The following is a 19,380-nucleotide window of genomic DNA, read 5'->3' on the forward strand; positions in this document are numbered from 1 at the left end:
TTTCGAAAATATTGAACCAATGCATGCATATATATACTAAACTAAGTACTGTATGCACGTTTTTATAAGACCGCAAAAAAATTTTGCGGTTGTATATTGGTATGACAATGACGTCGTCGTTGTTGTCATCGTCCAGCGTCATCGTCGCCAGAAGACACATTGGTTTTCGCACTCTAACTTTAGTTTAAGTGAATGGATCTCTATGAAATTTTACCATAAGGTTCAGTACCACAAAAGGAAGGTGATGATTGATTTTGGGGGATATGGTACCAACAGTTAAGGAATTAGGGGCCAAAAAGGGGCAAAAAATAAGCATTTTTGTAACTTCCAGACATAACTTGTGTGTTAGTGTATGGATCTCTCTGACATTGTACCATAAGGTTCCATATCACAAAGGGAATGCTGGGATTGATTTTGGGGGCAATTGCCTCCAAATTTTAGGAATTAGGGGCCAAGAAGGGGCAAAAAACAAGCATTTTTCTAGTTTCATGACAATAACTTTTGTGTTAGTGTATGGATCTCTCTGACATTGTACCACAAGGTTTCATATCACAAAGGGAATGCTGGGATTGATTTTGGGGGTAATTGCCTCCAAATTTTAGGAATTAGGGGCCAAAAAGGGGCAAAAAACAAGCATTTTTCTAGTTTCATGACAATAACTTGTGTTCAAGTGTATGGATCTCTCTGAAATTGTACTGCAAGGTACCATACCACAAAGGGAAGGCTGGGATTGATTTTGGGGGTAATTGCCTCAAAATTTTAGGAATGAGGGGCCATAAAGGGGCAAAAAAACAAAGCATTTTTCTAGTTTCAGGACAATAGCTTGTGTGTAATTGTATGGATCTTTATGAAATTGTACTGCAAGGTTCCATATCACAAAGGGAAAGCTGGGTTTGAGTTTGGGGGTAATTGCCCTAAACGTTTAGGAATTTGGGGCCAAAAAGGGGCAAAAAAAAAAGCATTTTTCTAGTTTCCAGACAATAACTTGTGTTCAAGTGTATGGATCTCTCTGAAATTGTACAGCAAGGTAGCATATCACAAAGGAAAGGCTGGGATTGAGTTTGGGGGTGATGAATCATAAGGGGGTTCAAAAAATTTGGGGGGGGATTTTTTTTTCTTTTTTTTTCTTTCAAAATTTTAAATTGGTTATTTCTGATTTATATATAAAAGCAAATAATCATGTTATGGTTTGAATAGGTAAATTTAAAATTTTTAAGTTCTTAGATCACATTCATTCTGTGTCAGAAACCTATGCTGTGTCAAATATTTAATTACAATCCAAATTCAGTGCTGTATCAAGCTTGAATGTTGTGTCCATACTTGCCCGAACTGTTCAGGGTTCGACCTCTGCGGATGTATCAAGCTGCGCCCCAGCGGAGCATTTTATTTAATATTTATTACAAATCTATAACATATTATCGACAAATAACATTTCATTCAGGGATTGTTGATCGCAAGCTAATTAACTTTCGAGTTTGTTGCTGAAGTTTACCAGATCATGACATTGGTAAACATTCAACACAGAGCATGTGGAGCATGTGACAAATAAGTAAATTGATATAGCCATGACAATGTTTTTTTATATTTTCCATGCGTTCTCATTTGTTAATTAAATTTTTCCTTAACAGTTGTTAAATGATTTGTTGTATTAAATTTGCTCTTTAAGGATGTACACCTCTGAGGAGCCAAAAATTTCTAGAATTAAACATTTTTCTAAACCTGATTTTTTGGTTTATATGACTGTTAGAAAGTAACTGACTAAAAAAAATCATGTGGTGGTGCATTTGAAAGTACCCATTTTTTATGAATTTCCCATTTTTCATCAATTTTTACCCATTTTTGAGCTATTATCATAAAAGAAAATCACTATTTCACAATTAAACCTTTTTTCATACTTTCACTAAAGATGAAGTGGACCAATCTGATTAAATTTAACTTAAAATCTAAAGGTTGGTGTTAATATTAGAAAGTTTTATAAAATTTTGTTGCTTTTTCGTGTCAAATTGACCATGCTGTCAATTTTGTAGATTTGGGATTTTTCTCTTTTTTTTTTTTAAAACAAAAAGCATATTATTTCAACTTCTTTGTTATGAATGATTGAAAAAATACATATCTAAGAATTTTGAAAAGAAAAAATTGATATGAGATGTACAGATTTTTGGTAAAATCATTTCTTTGTACCCTCACCTATTTTCTCAACATTTTGGCTGACGACACTTACCAGATTGGTAATAAAATTTGTAAATTTTATTACTCAAAAACTACTTATTGTAAGTACACAATTTTTTCACAGAGATTAGTTTGATTATAATATTTTTCATATTCATTGATATTTTCCACTTGTATCACATGTTTTGGAATTAATTCCTGAACGAGATTTCAACGAGACTGAAAATCTCAGAAGAATACATCTTTAAGAATCAGTTATTACTATTTACCTTCCAGTGCTCGTTTGTTTACATTCTTTCATCATGGTTTTCCCCCTAGCACTTAAACTGTGCAGTGGCCAAAGTTCTAACGAGAGGTTGTAGTTAGGGTCACTGCATACAGGAAAATATCGACGAATTAGTGTACGGGAAGACAATAATTCAATAGCAGTGTTTTATGAGGATTTTGATAATATAAAGGGTTTTTCTTTTACAAGAAAGTTCACATACATTTGTTTTATAGTAAAACTTATCCATTCAATTATATAAAACATATTCAACTTGTTATCATGGTGTTGTCTATCATTCCTGACTTATGATCTATGACTTTCTGTGATATTTTCTTACTATCATTTTTTCAAGGATGGTACAGTAGTAGTTGGAGGTCCAGGTGCAGGAGATTGGACAGGTAAGAATCTTCTTCTCTTCATAATTATTTATAATCTTATAAATGTTATTTCAAAAAGCTCTGAATTCCCTTTACAGCACATTGACTTGAGTGTGTAGGTAAAGATAGTATCTTTGGTTAGCTTGCTTGCTAGCTGAACCATGAAATCATTTTAGCTAAGGTAGTACTGTCCTTTGGGCGGAAGTCAAAAGTTAAGCAGAGAACCAATCAAAAGTAGGGGAAGTATATAATATACAAGTCAATTTAAAAATAGGTTTACAATCTAAATTTGAAATCAAGTGTCAATTATGAACTTATTCACAAGCATGTTGTATGTGTGTTTGATTTGTAAATTTTATTTCAATCAATGAATCAATTACCTCTGTCATTTTTCTTTTTTTCTTTTCTATGTGAATGTGAATGATTTTATTTTAACTAAATTATACATATATGATGGACTGACACACAAAACAGATAACGAAATTTGTATGTGGGGAATACATAAATATTATTAGGGCCCCACTTAGTGGCGGGTCGCCATATAGTGATCAGTCTGTCCGTCCATCCGTAACAAAGTGTGTCCGCTCTATATCTAGAGAACCGTTATAATTTCATACTTTATACTTGACATGTATATTTACCAACACCCTAGGGTGTGTAATAATGTTTGTACAACTTCCTAGGTCAAAGTTCAAGGTCAAAAACTGGTTTCAGTTGACAACCCCATGTCCTATGGTAAAGATCGTGTCCACTCTTTATCTTGAGAACTGTTATGATTTCACAGTTTATACTTGACATGTATATTAACCAACAAAAGAGGGTGTCATAATGTATGTACAACTTCCTAGGTCAAAGGTCAAGGTCAAAAACTTTGGTTTCAGTTGACAACCCCATGTCCTATGGTACAGATCATGTCTGCTCTATATCTTGAGAACTGTTAGGATTTCAAAGTTTATACTTGACATGTATATTAACCAACAATAGAGGGTGTGTCATAATTTATGTACAACTTCCTAGGCCAAATATAACACTTTAACTAAAAAACATAGAATAAAATCACTCTCAGCACATAACGAGACTATGTAATAACTTAAAAAAGTGTTTCATATCAGCTTATCCATACAAATTTTTTACCACACGAAAACTGATGCTGATCATTGTCATTGTAGTCCTTAACATTTGCTGCAGAATTCATCTTTGTCTTTTTCCATCAATCCATACAACTGGCTTAGTTCTGTTCTCTTGTGAGTAATTATATGTGGAGATATTACTCCACCAGGACATGTTGTGTTATCACTCTGAAAGATAAAATAAACCAAGATAGGGAGATTGGCAACACAACAAAGTTAAACCAATCAAATAATTCAATCTGGTGTATTTTTGTCGAGCCTAGGACTACTGACGTATAGATTTCCACATGATAAAAAAATATTTACTGTACTTTAAAAATGGACAGTTTTATAGGTAAACACAAGAACTATTTAATCTAGTGAATACAGATACAGTACAAAGTTCCAACAATTTAAATGACATAATTCTGGCTTGATAAGTAATGCAAAATAACCTGTGTCTATTTCAAGAAATTTTTTATGCCCCGGCTGTAGCGGTGGGGGCATTAATAATAAGTTTTACCCTTGTCCGTCTTTACGAACGTACGTCCCAAAATTGGTTTCTGTTCTCTAACTTGAGTTTGCCTCAACCAAATGTTATGAAACTTATACCCAATGCTTATGACCACAAAACACAGATCAAGTTTGAATTTTGGTGGTATCACTTTAACCGTTCTTGAGTTATGCCCCTTTATAAATGGAAAAATTGCTAAAATTTTATTTTCTTCTAAATATCAAGTAATTTTTAAAATTGGAGTTATCTTCCTTTGTCCATGAATATAGTTGAATCAATTACAATCAATACTTTATACAATGCAATGTTTAATTTTGACTTCCACTGATAAAACACAGATCAAGTTGAATTTGGTTAGTGTCACTTTAACCATTATTGAGTTATGCCCCTTTATAAATCGAAAGATTGCAAAATTTTTAGTTTCCATTCTGTAACTTAAGTTTGCCCCAACCAAACATTATGAAACCTATACACAATATTCATTTCCACAAAACTAAGATCAAGTACAAATTTTTTGTTTCCGTTTTCTAACTTTAGTTTGCCTCAACCAAATGTTATGAAACTTATACACAATGCTTATTACTACATAATACAGATTAAGTACGAAATTTGGTGGCGACACTTTTACCATTCTTGAGTTATGTCCCTATAAAAATAAAAATTGCTGAATTTTTCGTTTCCGTTCTCTAACTTTAGTTTGTCTCAACCAAATGTTATAAAACTTGTACACAACCGTTCTAGAGTTATGTGTATTTACAAATAGAAAAATTGCTGAATTTTTAGTTTCTGTTCTCTACTTAAGTTAGCCTCAACCAAATGTTATGAGACTTACACACAATGCTTATTACCACAAAACTCAGATCAAGTTCAAATTTGGGTAGCGTCACTTTTACCTTTCTTCAGTTATGTCCCTTTATAACTATATGATATGCAAGCCGGGGCATCATCTGTGTCCACATGTGGACACTATCCACATTTATTTTTCTTATTATATTTCTAAAATTAAGGGTAAAGTGCATCCGTTGTACTGTTTAATAGCACATGTAACCTGCTCTAAGAGATTCAACCACTAACGTCTTTAATAGTCAAATAGTAACCTGTTATTTACAGCGGGGCTCACAGAGATGGCTTCCATCTCATTGATGTCTAGTTACAACAGACCTGCGCCTCCTTCTTTTTATACGACCGCTAAAAATTTTTGCGGTTGTATATTGGTATGACGTTGGCATTGATGTCATCGTCATCGTCCGAAGACACATTGGTTTTCGCACTCTAACTTTAGGTTAAGTGAATGGATCTCTATGAAATTTTACCATAAGGTTCAATACCACAAAAGGAAGGTTGGGATTGATTTTGGGGGTTATGGTACCAACAGTTAAGGAATTAGGGGCCAAAAAGGGGCCAAAAAAAAGTATTTTTGTAACTTCCAGACATAACTTGTGTGTTAGTGTATGGATCTCTCTGACATTGTTCCACAAGGTAACGTCACAAAGGGAAAGCTGGGTTTGAGTTTCGGGGTAATTGCCCTAAATGTTTAGGAATTTGGGGCCAAAAAACAAGCATTTTTAGCTCACCTGGCCTGAAGGGCCATGTGAGCTTTTCTCATCACTTGGCGTCCGTCGTCCGTCGTCGTTAGCTTTTTACAAAAATCTTCTCCTCTGAAACCACTGGGCCAAATTTAACAAAACTTGGCCACAATAATCATTAGGGTATCTAGTTTAAAAAATGTGTCCGATGACCCCGCCAACTAACCAAGATGGCCACCATGGCTAAAAATAGAACATAGGGGTAAAATGTAGATTTTGGCTTCTATCTCTGAAACCAAAGCATTTAAAGTAAATCTGACATAGGGTAAAACTGATTATCAGGTCAAGATCTATCTGCCCTGAAATTGTCAGACAAATCTGACAACCTGTTGTTGGGTTGCTGCCCCTGAATTGGTAATTTTAAGGAAATTTTGCAGTTTTTATTGGTTATTATCTTGAATATTATTATAGATAGAGATAAACTGTAAACAGCAATAATGTTCAGCAAAGTAAGATCTACAAATAAGTTGTCATGACCAAAATTGTCAGTCGACCCCTTTAGGAGTTATTGCCCTTAATAGTCAATTTTTAACAATTTTTTGTAAATTTTTGTAATCTTTTACAAAAATCTTCTTCTCTGAAACTACTGAGACATATTTAACCATACTTGGCCATAATCATTATTAGGGTAAATAGTTTAAAAAATTTGTCCGATGACCCCGCCTTCCAACCATCATGGCTGACTTGGTTAAAAATAGAACATAGGTGTAAAATGCAGTTTTTGGTTTATATCTCTGATACTAAAGCATTTAGAGCAAATCTGACAGGTGGCAAAAATGTTCATCAGATTTAGATCTATCTGCCCTGAAATTTTCAGACGAATCCGACAACCCGTTGTTGGGTTGCTGCCCCTTAGTTAGTAATTTTACAAAAATATTGGAGTTTTTTGTTATTATCTTAGATATCATTATAATATCTAATATTTAATACTAATAATTATGATTTTAACCTTATTTTATTGATTTCCAAAGCATCAGTAAATACAGGTGAGCGACACAGGCTCTTGAGAGCCTCTAGTTCTAGTTTCCAGACAATAACTTGTGTTCAAGTGTAATGTTCTCTCTGAAATTGTACTGCTGGTACCATACCACAAAGGGAAGGCTGGGATTGAGTTTGGGGGTGATGAATCATTAGGGGGTTCAAAAAATTTGGGGGGGGGGGATTTTTTTTTCTTTAAAATTTTCCGTTTTAAATTGGTTAATTCTGATTTATATATATAAAAGCAAATAATAATGATATGGTTTGAATAGGTAAATTAGAATTTTTTAAGTTCTTAGACCACATTCATTCTGTGTCAGAAACCTGTGCTGTGTCAAATATTTAATCACAATCCAAATTCTGTGCTGTATCAAGCTTGAATGTTCTATCTATACTTGCCCCAACTGTTCATGGTTCGACCTCTGCGGTCGTATCAAGCTGCGCCCAGTGGAGCATTTTATTTCTATTGTAATCAATTTTTTTTTAAATTCGATGACATTCTATTTGAAGGGAAAGTTTATTTACACAGTTGGACGTAATACACTAGATTAAGCTTTGCATGAAACATGAAATATAAAAATGCGCCTTTTTGTTATTCCCAAACTTTGATGTGCATTTTTTTTTTTCATCACTGCCGACATGCAGAAGATAGCAAAATAAAAATATGAATTTTTATACCCCCACTTTAAAAAAGGGTGGGTATACTGTTTGACCTCTGTCTGTCCTTCCGTCAGTCCATCCAGCAGTCCATCCGTCAGTCCATCCATCCGTCAGTCAGTCCGTCCGTCCAATGAATATTTTCGTTGCATTTTTCTCAGGAACTACTTGACAAGGATTTCTGAAATTTGGTTTCGGGGTTTATATAAGTAAGTTACACTGTGTGATGCGTTTTCAGATTCATCACTCAACAACTTCCTGTTTACCGAACACTTGTATTATTTTACACATGATAGCCAAGTTGAAAATTTTCGTCACATTTTTCTCAGGAACTACTTGACAAGGATTTCTGAAATTTGGTTTCAGGGTTTATATAAGTAAGTTACACCGTGTGATGTGTTTTCAGATTCATCACTCAACAACTTCCTGTTTACCGAAATATTACGGCGGGGGTACTGCTCACAGTTTTACTTGTATTTAATACTGTCCACTGAGATATACTGGCGTTATCAATTTCCCAGCTATTATATCTATCAAAACAAAACAATACATGGTGAGAGGATCTCAAAGATTTTACACGACTAAGTTTATTTTTACACCTTCTGAAGCACTATTCCGAACAATTCCCCCCCCAAACCACCACCTAAATAAAAAATAATATTATCCTTATTATATTTTTTTTTTCAAAATTGATTAAATCATTGTAAACTACTGCTTACAGTATAGAATTACACATGTAAATAATCTAGATATAAATGACAGAGGTAATTGATTGAAATGAAATTGACAAATCAAACACACCTACAACATACTTATGAATTAGTTTATAATTGACACCAGATTTAAAATTTAGATTGAAAATATACTTTTAAATTGACTTGTAAAACTGGTTTCACAATGTTTATATACTGTCTATACTTTTGATAGGTGCTTAACTATTGGCTCCGCCCAAAGGATGGTAGTACCTTAGCTAATAATGATTTCATGGTTCAGCTAGCAAGCAAGCTAACCAAATATACTACCTTTACCTACACACTCAAGTCAATGTGCTGTAATTATAGATCTGAGCTTTGCATATTTTATCTATTTGCAACTTTTGTTTAGTTGCAGTATAATTAAAACACACGAATAATTGATCAAATTCAGACAATGAAACTCGTTAAGACTTGAAATGTGACTTAAACTAACTTAAGGAAATTCCTCTGTAGAGTGGCCAGACTGCTTGATCACTGCCTGTTTATAAAGTGGTCCTAAATTGCATATATTTTTTAGGTGGAGTGTTTACATTACTTGTGAAGAGACAGCTTGGAGTCTCCCTTATTTACTACAGCTCACCATGGAGAGAGGAGCCAGAAAGAAAGCCACCACCAGTAGATTTATCTTCATATATGGGTAATGATTTGTTTAAGGGTTAAAAGTAATTAAATGTAGAAATCACTAAATGCTGACAATCCTTAAAACCAGCCGACATCTGTTCTGGGGAAATAGTTTTGCTTTTGTTTTGTCTATATGTACATGTATATGAAGAACAGCTATAAAAGCGCTGTTCTTTTACTTTTTGTGTGCTTTTTGCTATGCATGTACTGATTTTATGTCATGGATGAATACCCAATATCCTTTGTTTTACTATTATGTCCATCTGCCAAGGATCATTTGACCTTGACATCATTTTCATGGTTCATGTTCACATTAGAATTTCATAATGAGATAATCTTAGGAATAGGGTCTATTATATTAGCCATAGATAATTATTGTAAGTGTCCCTCTGTTAGGGTTCATTTGACCTTTACGTCATTTTCATGGTTCATGGTCTACATCAAAGTTTTCATAATGAGGTAATATAAGTAATAAATCAAATATATTTAGTGTAGAGGATTATTGTAAGTTTACTTGTCTGCCAGGGTTCATCTGATCTTGACCTAATTTTCAATTGATCATTTATGATGAATTTATGTGACACCTGTAGAAGGACCTTTATCTTGAAGACTTTCAATTCAATCATGACCAGTAAAGCAGGCATTTACAAAGCGTCAAGAAAAAAATTAATTTTTGTATATATAGAAGCACAAATGAAAAATGCCATTTTTATACGACCGCAAAAAAATTTTGTGGTCGTATATTGGTATGACGTTGGCGTCGTCGTCGTCGTCGTCGTCGTCCGAATACATATTGGTTTTCGCACTCTAACTTTAGTTTAAGTGAATGGATCTTTTTGAAATTTGACCATAAGGTTAAATACCACAAAAGGAAGGTTGGGATTGATTTTGGGGGTTATGGTACCAACAGTTAAGGAATTAGGGGCCAAAAAGAGGCCAAAAATGAGCATTTTCTAGTTTCCAGACAATAACTGTGGAACGGTGTATGGATCTCTCTGAAATTATACTACAAGTTTCCATACCACAAAGGGATGGTTAGGATTTGATTTGGGGGGTTATGGCTCAAACCGTTTAGGAATTAGGGGCAAAAAAGGGGGAAAAACAAGGTTGTCCTGGTTAATGGACAAATACTTTAGTACAAAACATAATTTAAAGCAGTGTAAGGGAGATAAATCAAATACATCATTGAAATTATCTCCCTTACACTGCTTTTAAATTATGTATAAAGTAATGGTTAATGAACAATAAAGATAATCTAAAACAGTGTAAGGGAGGTAATCCAAATACAACGTTTTGGTTACTTCCCTTACTCTGCTTTTAAATTATGTTTAAAGAAATGCATATTTATAAAGGAAGACCAGTAAAAATATCTGCAAATGTTTTCATCTTTTTTTTTTACAAAAAAATCCATATGAAAGATTTGACACTATATTTTTATTAATTCTATTATAAAATAGATTAAGTTAGCACTATGGTAAATTTAAATGGGTAATTATGGTTGCCAACTCCATTGGAAATTTGAATTGAGATTATGACCATATCTTGAGGGAAAGAATTTTTTTGGGGGAAAAAGGGGGGGGGGGGGGGGGATAAAAAGAAATTGTGGGGGGCCAATTTTTTCTCATTTCAGATTTCAGAAATTAAAAAGAATTATTCTTCAAATATTATTTTTTTTCAAATTTCAAATATTGAAAAATTTCAAGAAGTAATCTTTAATTGCACAGTATGGCGCATAATATTTGTAAAATCTTTGATCACATTTATTTATTTGTTATGCCGAATCTAACAGTGTATTTAGATTTTTAATTTTGGGTCCAGTTTTCAAATTGGTCTACATTAATGTCCAAAGGGTCCAAAATTAAACTTTGTTTGATTTTAGCAAAAATTGAATATATGAGGTTCTTTGATATGCTGAATCTAAACATGTATTTAGATTTTTGATTTTTGGCCCAGTTTTCAAGTTGGTCCAAATTGGGGTCCAAAATTAAACTTTGTTTGATTTCAACAAAAATTGAATATATGGGGTTCTTTGATATGCTGAATCTAACCATGTATTTAGATTTTTTATTTGTGGACCCCGTTATCTAATTGGTTCATATTGAGGTCAAAAGGGTCCAAAATTAAACTTTGTTTGATTTCATCTAAAATTGAATTATTGGGGTTCTTTGATATTCCAAATCTAACCGTGTATTTAGGTTCTTAATTTTGGGTCCTGTTTTTTAAATTGGTCTACATTGAGGTCCAAAGGGTCCAAAATTAAACTTAGTTTGATTTTAACAAAAATTGAATTCTTGGGGTTCTTTGATTTGCTAAATCTAAACATGTGTTTAGATTTTTGATTATGGGCCCAGTTTTCAAGTTGGTCCAAGATAGGGTCCAGTATTTAAACTTTGTTTGATTTCAACAAAAATTGAATATATGGGGTTCTTTGATATGCTGAATCTAAACATGTATTTAGATTTTTGATTATGGGCCCAGTTTTCAAGTTGGTCCAAATTGGGGTCCAAAATTAAACTTTGTATGATTTCAACAAAAATTGAATATATGATGTTCTTTGATATGCGGAATCTAACCATGTATTTAGATTTTTTATTTGTAGGCCCCGCTATCAAATTGGTTCATATTGAGGTCAAAAGGGTCCAAAATTAAACTTTGTTTGATTTCATCGAAAATTGAATTATTGGGGTTCTTTGATATGCCAAATCTAACCGTGTTTTTAGATTTTTAATTTGGGTCCCGTTTTTTAAATTGGTCTTCATTGAGGTCCAAAGGGTCCAAAATTAAACTTAGTTTGATTTTAACAAAAATTGAATTCTTGGGGTACTTTGATATGCTGAATCTAAACATGTATTTAGATTTTTGATTATGGGCCCAGTTTTCAAGTTGGTCCAAGTTGGGGTCCAAAATTAAACTTTTTTTTATTTCAACAAAAATTGAATATATGGGGTTCTTTGATATGCTGAATCTAACCATGAATTTAGAATTTTTATTTGTTGGCCCCGCTATCAAATTGGTCTACATTAAGGTCCAAAGGGTCCAAAATTAAACTTAGTTTGATTTTAGCAAAAATTGAATTCTTGGGGTTCTTTGATATGCTGAATCTAAACATGTGTTTAGATTTTTGATTATGGGCCCAGTTTTCAAGTTTGTCCAAGTTGGGGTCCAAAATTAAACTTTGTTTGATTTTAACAAAAATTGAATATATGGTGTTCTTTGATATGCTGAATCTAACCATGTATTTTGATTTTGGACATTGGACCATAATAGGTAAATTAAAAAAATTCAAGTTCTTAGACCACATTCTTTCTGTGTCAGAAACCTATGCTGTGTCAAATATTTAATAACAATCCAAATTCAGAGCTGTATCAAGCTTGAATGTTGTGTCCATACTTGCCCCAACTGTTCAGGGTTCGACCTCTGCGGTCGTATCAAGCTGCGCCCCAGCGAAGCATTTTATTAAAAAGTGGTGTCCCACAATCATCAGAAAGCTGTTTTCATGAAAATTTCTGTTCTAGTCTTAGACAAATGATTTTTTTATTAGTTGCTATGAGCATTGAACTAGCTTTCAGTAACTGCGAGTACTCTCAAAGCTGTAATAATAATTTTCAAACATAATATTATTGTGGAGCCTGCAAGATTTATTTTAGCAAAAGCGAGACATAGCCATTTTACATTCAGGCGGCAGCGGCGTCAGCATTTAGGTTCAGTCTGTGGTTAAATTTTTTTGGACATCAATAACTTTGTGAAACCTACATGGAATTTTATGAAATTGGGACAGAAGCTTGTTTATGACCAAAATACAGTATCCAAGGCAAAATTTTGGAAATATTTATTTTCTTTTTTTCTGATTTTACTGATAAATGGACTTAGTTTATTTACAGTTAACAAGTAGATACAGTCTGGGGTTAAAGTTTGTTACACATCAATTACTTTGTCAAACCTGCATAGAGTTTTATGAAACTTTGGCAGTAGCTTTTTAATGATTAAAAGATAATGTCTGAAGCAAACCTTTGAAAATATATTTTTTTCAGTTTTAGTATTTTTCTGATAGATGGACATCATTTTTTACAGTTAACATTTACTTTGTCAGTCTGGGATTAAATTTTTTTTACATAATAAATTTGTAAACCTTCATGGATTGTTATGAAACTTGGACAGAAGCTCATCTTCAAGACCAAGAAATAGCATCTAAAGAAAAAGAACGAATTTTTTTTTAATTCTGTATTTTACTGATGAATGGACTCCCTTTTTAAGTCAACATTACACTTTTACACTGACAGCAGCAATCGCAGGCGAGACACATGGGGGGTCCGCAGAACCCCTTACGAATTTCATAATCTCAGAATGCATATTTTGTAGTTTTCAAGAAAAATTGCCAAAACTCAAAAAATGCTTCAATTTTGTATAGTTGCGCTTGGTTTGAGTTATACATATAATTTTGTAGCTAAAAGACAGTCTCATATTTAATGTTTATTTTTAATGAAATAATAAATTTTGGAGGCAACTTGGACAGACCGTAAGTTAAATATGTCTAAAATGATTTTTGATAGAAGAACAGATTTCAATACTGATTTGAACTCAAGAAGCCCAAAAGATGTTTTATATTTTCAGGTTACTCCGTGATGTCAGGCCACCTTTACTCTAATAACACAAAAGGCTTGATTCCACCTTTACTCGAATAACCCAAAAGATTTTTTGTTTTTTCAGGTTACTCTGTGACATCAGGCCACTATTACTCAACTAACACAAAGGACATGATGTATGTGGGTGGATCTCCGCATGCAAATGGCACTGGTCAGGTAGTATTGTTTTATCAAGAGACTGGAGGTTATTTGAAGTATCGAGACAATCAGATTATTAAAGGTGATGAGCAGTTCTCTCTGTTTGGTTTTGAATTAGCTACTGTGGATTTAAATAATGATAGGTAAGAAAGGTTTAATATTATACAATTGTTTTAGTTACTGCTAGTATGTATAAGGTAAAGTTCAAATAGGTGTATAAATGTCGCCTTGGTATGGAAATTTCAGAATTCATTTAGGGGTTTATATACGACAGCAAAATTTTTGCGTTCTTATTATGTTTTGGCGATGTCTGCGTCATTGTTCGAAGACGTTTGTCGTCCGAAGACATTTTGGTTTCCAGACAATAACTTGAGTATAAGTGTATTGATCTCTATGAAGTTGTAGCACAAGGTTCCATACCACAATTGGAAAGTTGGGATTGATTTTGGGGGTTATTGTCTTAGCTGTTTAAGAATAAGGGGCCAAAAAATTAGTTCTCAAAAGACATTGGTCGTCCGAAAAGTCATTTTGTTTTTTTAGACGCTATGAAATTATACCACAAGGTTCCATACCACAAAGGAAGGTTGTGATTGATTTTGGGGGTTATGACCTGAAAGTTTAGGAAAAAGGGGCCTAAAACAATACTTTTGTAATACTTTGTATAAATTGATTATTTTTTGTCCAATTTCAATTGGGTTTAATTATAAGTCTTGAATTCTTGGGGTTCTTTAATATGCTGAATCTAACCGTGTATTTAGAATTTGGATTTTGGGTCCTGTTTTTGAATTGATCCATATTAAGGTCTAAAGGGTCCAAAATTAAACTTTGTTTGATTTCATCAGAAATTGAATTATTGGTGTTCTTTGATATGCCGAATCTTACCATGTATCTAAAATATTTAATTTTGGGGCCTGTCTTCAAATTGGTCCACATTTAGGTCCAAAGGGTCTAAATTAAACTTCGGGTTCTTTGATATGCTGAATCTAAATGTGTATTTAGATTTTTGATTTTGGGACCGTTTTCAAATTGGTTGATATTAAAGTCCAAAGGATCCAAAATTAAACTTTGTTTGATTTTAACAAAAATTGAATTCAAGGGGTTCTTTGATATGCTGAATATAAACATGTAGTAAGATTTTTGATTTTTGGTCCAGTTTTCAAGTTGGTTCAAATTGGGGTCTAAAATTAAACTTTGTTTGATTTCAACAAAAAATAAATACATGGGGGTTCTTTCATATGCTGAATCTAACCGTGTATTTAGATTTTTGATTTTGGGGTCTGTTATCAAATTGGTCTACATTGTGGTTCAAAGGGTTAAAATTAAACTTTGTTTGATTTCATCAAAAATTAAAATTTGTGGGGTTCTATATATTATGTGTCAGAAACCTATGATGTGTCAAATATTTAATCACAATCCGAATTCAGAGCTGTATCAAGTTTGAATGTGGTGTCCATACTTGCCCAAACTGTTCAGGTCCGACCTCTGCATTTGTATCAAGCTGCGCCTCGCAGAACATTTTATTTAAAATGCAATCTTTCAAGGCCAAGTCATTAAAGAATATAAGTATGGCAGTAAAAGGCAGAATTCACTAAGGTGTTTCTATATGTTCTTTCAATACAGATTTCACTTGGGTGTATTAAAAATATACAATCTTGGTAGACCAGTGTCAAAGGTGTATGAATATGACGACCTAGGCAGTTAGATTACACTAATGAGTATAATTAAAGTCATGAGGGAGATTTCACTAAGGTGTATAACTATTGTCTGAAAGCACAGGTTACAAAGATGTATATATATGTCCTTGGATAGCAAAGTTCTTTAAGCTTCATGTGAGCATGCTAAACTTTTTACCAAATACTTTTGTGTTCTTTCACATAACGACCTTGTAGCATTTTTTTTCTCAGAAACTACAAATGAAGACTTTCTGAATTAGGACTCAATCTTCATGTGAGGATGCTATACCATTTGATATGTTATTACATCAATCACTCATGAACTTACAGAAGGCATATCATGAGTAAGCAATAGCTCAGAGTTTAACTTGTTTTGACAGGTTTAAAGGGTTGATATTACTATTCATACATGCAATGGTAGAAATAACCATTTTTTTTAAATTTTTGGTATTGTTTTTTTCAGTTATGATGACCTGATTGTAGGAAGTCCATTACATTACGAAAAATCAAGAGCTGGTGGTGCCATTTATGTTTACATGGGAAAAGCTGGAGGAGTAAGATATTTTCTGACATAGACATAAGCTCTAAAGGGGTGTTAGTTGTCAAATTCATGTTCACTGCTTTGACCCAAATTCTCATATTTGATTTCTAACATACTAAAACATATATTCAAATTACAAAAAGTCCAAAAGAAACAATTAACAATGCATGTCATAATGCATCAGCATTTTTGCGAAATTAAGACCAAATGCCATCTTATCCATCAAGAGGACCTCTGAAGACTGCCAAGGGTCATATAACCTGATATAAACATAAACAAACAAACATGCATGTGCTATCAGAATAAAGATTCTTATCTAGGTCTGTTTGATTTCATGTTATATCATCGTTTTACCTGTATAAAAAAGACTTTTGGTGGTCTGGATCATTCAACCAAATGGTTATTCTAAGTGTCTCCCTTGTTTCACTTTCAAAGTTGACATTCTTTTTTTTTAAAGGAATGACCATACTGACCACATGCTGAACACATGTGCAACCTTCTCTACTAAAGGTCAAATTTAAACAACTGTACTCAAAACTCAACATAGAAAACTAAAGACTGAGCAACAATTGTAACTTACATGTGTCTGGACATATTATCTTGCATTGGAAAGCCTTGTCTATAAATGTTACTTTTCAAAATGGTCTGTAAAAATGGATATATACTTAATTTTAATTCAGATAACTGGTGGTAGTAAACCTATAAAGATTACCAATCAGAAAGAATCGGAAGAAGAATGTGCTATGACAACATGTACAGAATCTCGTTTTGGTTTCTCTCTAGCACCTGCTGGAGATATTAATTTAGATGGATATCAAGGTAATGGATAAGAATAAAAAAGAACTTGGGGAAACAGAAAAAAAAGTTGGTCACAATTACCTATATTTATTCAATTTTATTATGTTCACCTCCTTAACTTATTTATAACATAAATGTTTGAAGGACCTTTAGGTAAGACACAACACATGCAGCAGTATGAAACACCAAATCTGTACAATTAACCAATTACTTTTTGTAGTTAATACATCGTTATACTGGTTCCCAGCTGACTACTACACTTTGTTCATAGCATTATATACAAGTGGATTCAAGTTTATGTTATGTTTTTATACGACCGCAAAAAAATTTTTGTGGTCGTATATTGGTATGACGTTGGCGTCGTCATCGTCCGGCGTCGTCGTCGTCGTCCGGCGTCGTCCGAAGACACATTGGTTTTCGCACTCTAACTTTAGTTTAAGTGAATGGATCTTTATGAAATTTTACCACAAGGTTCAATACCACAAAAGGAAGGTTGGGATTGATTTTGGGGGTTATGGTAATAACAGTAAAGGAATTAGGGGCCAAAAAGGGGCCAAAAATAAGCATTTTTGTAACTTCCAGACATAACTTGTGTGTTAGTGTATGGATCTCTCTGACATTGTACCACAAGGTTCCATATCACTAAAGGAATGCTGGGATTGATTTTGGGGGTAATTGCCTCCAAATTTTAGGAATTAGGGGCCAAAAAAGGGGCAAAAAACAAGCATTTTTCTAGTTTCATGACAATAACTTGTGTGTAAGTGTATGGATCTTTCTGAAATTGTACTACAAGGTTCCATATCACAAAGGGAAAGCTGGGTTTGAGTTTGGGGGTAATTGCCCTAAACGTTTAGGAATTTGGGGCCAAAAAGGGGCCAAAAAACACATTTTTTTCTAGTTTCCAGACAATAACTTGTGTTCAAGTGTATGGATCTCTCTGAAATTGTACTGCAAGGTACCATACCACAAAGGGAAGGCTGGGATTGAGTTTGGGGGTGATGAATCATAATGGGGGTTCAAAAAATTTTGGGGGGGATTTATTTTTTTTCCCTTTTTTCCTTTTTTTCCTTTTTTGTTTCTTTTAAAATTTTCCATTTTAAGTTGGTTATTTCTGATTTATATTTAAAATCAAATAATAATGATATGGTAGGAGATACACACCAAACAGGATGTGTAAATTATTATATAATAAGTATTGTGCAATAGCAAGAAATTTTCAATTGCACAGTATTGCACAATAGCAAGAAATCTTCAATTGCACAGTATTGCGCAATAGCAAGAAATCTTCAATTGCACAGTATTGCGCAATAGCAAGAAATATCCAATAGCACAATATTGCGCAATAGCAAGAAATTGTCAATTGTACAGTATTGCGCAATAGCAAGAAATATTTAATAGCACAGGATTGTGCAAAAAGAAGATAGTTCCTATAAATTGCTTATTTCTTGACCAATTTCAATGGGGTTTTATTCTTGATTTCATGGGGTTCTTTAATATGCTGAATCTAACCGTGTATTTAGTTTTTGGATTTTGGGCCCCGTTTTTAAATTGGTCCACATTGAGGTCCAAAGGGTCCAAAATTAAACTTTGTTTGATTTCATCAAAAATTGAATTATTGGGGTTCTTTGATATGCCGAATCTAACTGTGTATTTAGATTCTTAAATTTTGGTTCCGTTTTCAAATTGGTCTACATTAAGGTCCAAAGGGTCCAAAATTAAACTTAGTTTGATTTTAACAAAAATTGAATTCTTAGGGTTCTTTGATATGCTGAATCTAAACATGTATTTAGATTTTTGATTATGGGCCCAGTTTTCAAGTTGGTCCAAATCGGGGTCCAAAATTAAACTTTGTTTGATTTCAACAAAAATTGAATATATGGGGTTCTTTGATATGCTGAATCTAACCATGTATTTAGATTTTTGATTTTTGGGCCCCGTTATCAACTTTGTCCACATTGAGGTCAAAAGGGTCCAAAATTAAACTTTGTTTGATTTCATCAAAAATTGAATTATTGGGGTTCTTTGATATGCCGAATCTAACCGTGTATTTAGATTCTTAATTTTTGGTTCCGTTTTCAAATTGGTCTACATTAAGGTCCAAAGGGTCCAAAATTAAACTTAGTTTGATTTTAACAAAAATTGAATTCTTAGGGTTCTTTGATATGCTGAATCTAAACATGTATTTAGATTTTTGATTATGGGCCCAGTTTTCAAGTTGGTCCAAATCGGGGTCCAAAATTAAACTTTGTTTGATTTCAACAAAAATTGAATATATGGGGTTCTTTGATATGCTGAATCTAACCATGTATTTAGATTTTTGATTTTTGGGCCCCGTTATCAACTTTGTCCACATTGAGGTCAAAAGGGTCCAAAATTAAACTTTGTTTGATTTCATCAAAAATTGAATTCTTGGGGTTCTTTGATATGCTGAATCTAACCATGTATTTAGATTTTGGATATTGGACCATAATAGGTGAATGTCCAATTTAAAATTTTTAAGTTCTTAGACCACATTCAATCTGTGTTAGAAACCTATGCTGTGTCAAATATTTA

At 33.2% G+C, this 19,380-nt stretch overlaps 1 protein-coding gene across 2 annotated transcripts in view; it reads left to right on the forward strand.

Moving 5' to 3' along the window:
• Positions 1 to 19,380, forward strand: part of LOC127728443 (integrin alpha-PS1-like) — a 201,285-nt gene that overhangs the window by 39,789 nt on the left and 142,116 nt on the right. For both annotated transcript variants that reach the window (XM_052235802.1, XM_052235803.1), the window contains exons 5-9: positions 2,790 to 2,835; positions 8,931 to 9,050; positions 13,742 to 13,958; positions 15,952 to 16,042; positions 16,710 to 16,848. In XM_052235802.1, the coding sequence (XP_052091762.1) occupies positions 2,790 to 2,835; positions 8,931 to 9,050; positions 13,742 to 13,958; positions 15,952 to 16,042; positions 16,710 to 16,848 (613 nt within the window). The remainder of the gene's footprint in view (positions 1 to 2,789; positions 2,836 to 8,930; positions 9,051 to 13,741; positions 13,959 to 15,951; positions 16,043 to 16,709; positions 16,849 to 19,380) is intronic.

The sequence above is a fragment of the Mytilus californianus genome, unplaced genomic scaffold (genome assembly GCF_021869535.1).
Source record: "Mytilus californianus isolate M0D057914Y unplaced genomic scaffold, xbMytCali1.0.p SCAF_2, whole genome shotgun sequence".
Classification (NCBI taxonomy): domain Eukaryota; kingdom Metazoa; phylum Mollusca; class Bivalvia; order Mytilida; family Mytilidae; genus Mytilus; species Mytilus californianus.